The sequence below is a fragment of the Corapipo altera genome, unplaced genomic scaffold (assembly GCF_003945725.1).
Source record: "Corapipo altera isolate COAL_440 unplaced genomic scaffold, ASM394572v1 56185, whole genome shotgun sequence".
Taxonomy (NCBI): Eukaryota; Metazoa; Chordata; class Aves; order Passeriformes; family Pipridae; genus Corapipo; species Corapipo altera.
The window spans coordinates 1,280-3,650 of NW_020887742.1; the positions used below are offsets into that span (position 1 = coordinate 1,280).

Consider the following 2,371-nt stretch of genomic DNA (forward strand, 5'->3'; position numbering starts at 1 on the left):
GGTCACCGGAGAGAGCAGGGAGGGGGGTGGGGGGTCTGTGTAGCGGTGGGGAGGGGTGTCCACATTTCCACCCACCTCAGACATTATTGTTTCACCTCCCCCCCTCATTATTACTATTATTATTTATTCTTTTTTTCCTTTTTTTTCCTTTTTTTTTTTTTTTAGTAGCCCAACATTTGGCCCGTGGGGAAGGGGGGGGGGGGGGGGGGGGGGGGGGGGGGGGCGCCGAGGTGTGCGGGGGGGGGGGGGGGGGGGGGGGGGGGGTCCTGCCGCCGAGCTGTCACTTCTTCACTCCTTCTGCTTCTCCTCCTCTGTCTCTTCTCGCTTCTCCTCCTTGGCCAAGCTGTCGGCGGCTGCGGCGGCCGCCCCCCCCCCCCCCCCCCCGAGAGCGTGGAACTCAAATTGCTTTCTTTTTTCCATTTCATCCGCCGGTTTTGGAACCAGATTTTAATCTGCCGCTCCGTCAGGCAGAGCGCGTTGGCGATCTCGATCCGCCTCCGCCGGGTCAGGTACCGGTTGAAGTGAAATTCCTTCTCCAGCTCCAAGGTTTGATAACGGGAATAAATCTGGCGGCCCCGCCGGCGGTCGGCCCCGTAACCGACTCCTAAGGATGCCGAGACAAAACAGACTAAAAATCGTCAGCCCCGGAGAACGGCGGCGGGGGGGGGGAAAACACCCGCACCCCGCGCCACCCCCCCCCCCCCCGGGGCGTTTTCCCCGGGGTGCTGCCGCTGCTTTTCCTCCCGCACCCCCCCCACCCCCCCCCCCCCCCTCTCCAGCCCCACCGCCGCCCCCCAACTTCTTTTTCCCACATTATTTCTGCCAATCGGAGGGATTTGGGGGAGCCGGGAAAGGGGCGGCGGGGGTCGCAGGAGGAGGGAGGGGGGGAAGTGGCAGCTTCCCCCCGGCCCCAGTTCGTGCGGGGAACCCGCCGCCACCGCACTTCCCGCACCCGTCATTAAAACTTATTTTTACCCCGGTAATATTTTGTGCTTAAGTCCCGAGCAGAGCTCGCTGCACTTTATTATCGATATTTTACACTCTCGAAGTCTTTTAATTAGAAAGAGCATAACAAGCCATATTTGCTTGCAACAACTTAACAAATAAAAGGCCTGTAGCTGCAACTGTGAAGGAGCTATATTATTGTTTTTATGGGGCCATAAAAAGTCGCTCAGCCTGTTCTGCTAGGGAGAAGGTCGTAAAGATGGTTCAGTTTATTTAATTTATATCTCCGAGCTGTAAAACTTACCACTGTGGGAGTTCATACGCTGCATCCAGGGGTATATTTGAATGCTAGTTTTTTGTTCTTGCGAAGTGTTCCTGTTTTGGTCACTGGTAAAATCCTGTGCGATTGATGTCTGTGTATTATGTCCCATAGAATTTTGCCTGCAGCTAGAAAGCATGTCTTTTTCTTGGTAAAAAGCATTAGATCCATAGTCATAAGGTCCTCGGCTGGAGCTAAACACAACATTATCTTGCGGTGAATAAAAAGGAGAAGAATAAATCCGGTTTTGAGCAACGGCTGCTCCATAAGTAGAAAAATGCCTGACAGGGTCATAGGCAGTTGAATTGAGGGCTACGTTGGGAAGCACCTCTTGGCCACTGGTTAGATGGCAGGATAAAGATGGGTTTGTAAAATAGGAATTCATATCGTCCTCTATACCTGGCTGTGTGATTTCTTTAATATTTATTTCTGTCTCCAGTTTGTAGTCTGAACTAGATTGTTATAGGGAAGGCTCTGCTCCAGGACAGACAGAATGACACAGTCAGCTGACCCGGGGGGAGCCAATGGGGAGGCGGGTGTCAAAAAGGGAAAAAATTGCTTTTGCTTCTCTTGATTCCCTAGTTGAAACTAAGTGGGCATGGAAAGTAAGTCCTGCACCCCCAAACCCCCCCCCAGCACCCCCGGGGGGCCGGGGGGTGGGGGGGATGCGGCGGGGAGGGGAGCGCTGCCCGAGGCAGGGCTGGGGGTGCTGCCCGGGGGGCTCTTGGAGGGCGTGGGGGGGGGGGGGGAGGCTGGAGAGGCGCAAATTTCTTAAGCCAGGCTTAACTTTTCCTTCCCCCCCCCCCTCCCCTTCCCCTCCTTTCCCCGCTCTCACCCCCTTTTTTCTGCTGCTGGACGCCGGGTTTTGGGAGCACCGTCCGTGCTGTTTGGCGTGGGGTTGTGTTTTTTTTTTTTTTTTTGCTGCTCGTGTTTGGCTTGTTGATGTTTTCTTTATTATTGTTTCAAAGAAATGTTTGCTTAATATCTCGTAATAAAATAGCTCAGAATTCACAGTAATAAATCTCAGACGTCCACAGAATATTAAGCCATAAATTACCCTCTTTCTTTTTTTTTTTCCCTTTTTTTTTTTTTTCTTCCCCCTCTTCC

The 2,371-nt window shown here is 53.1% G+C and overlaps 1 protein-coding gene across 1 annotated transcript; it reads right to left on the reverse strand.

Annotated features, from left to right (window-relative positions):
• Positions 1-288: 288 nt before the first annotated feature.
• Positions 289-1,649, reverse strand: LOC113941736 (homeobox protein Hox-C6-like). The gene is given in 3 exon segments (XM_027632872.1): positions 289-357; positions 360-604; positions 1,250-1,649. Coding segments are annotated over 3 exon segments (714 nt in total).
• Between the last annotated feature and the right edge of the window lie 722 nt (positions 1,650-2,371).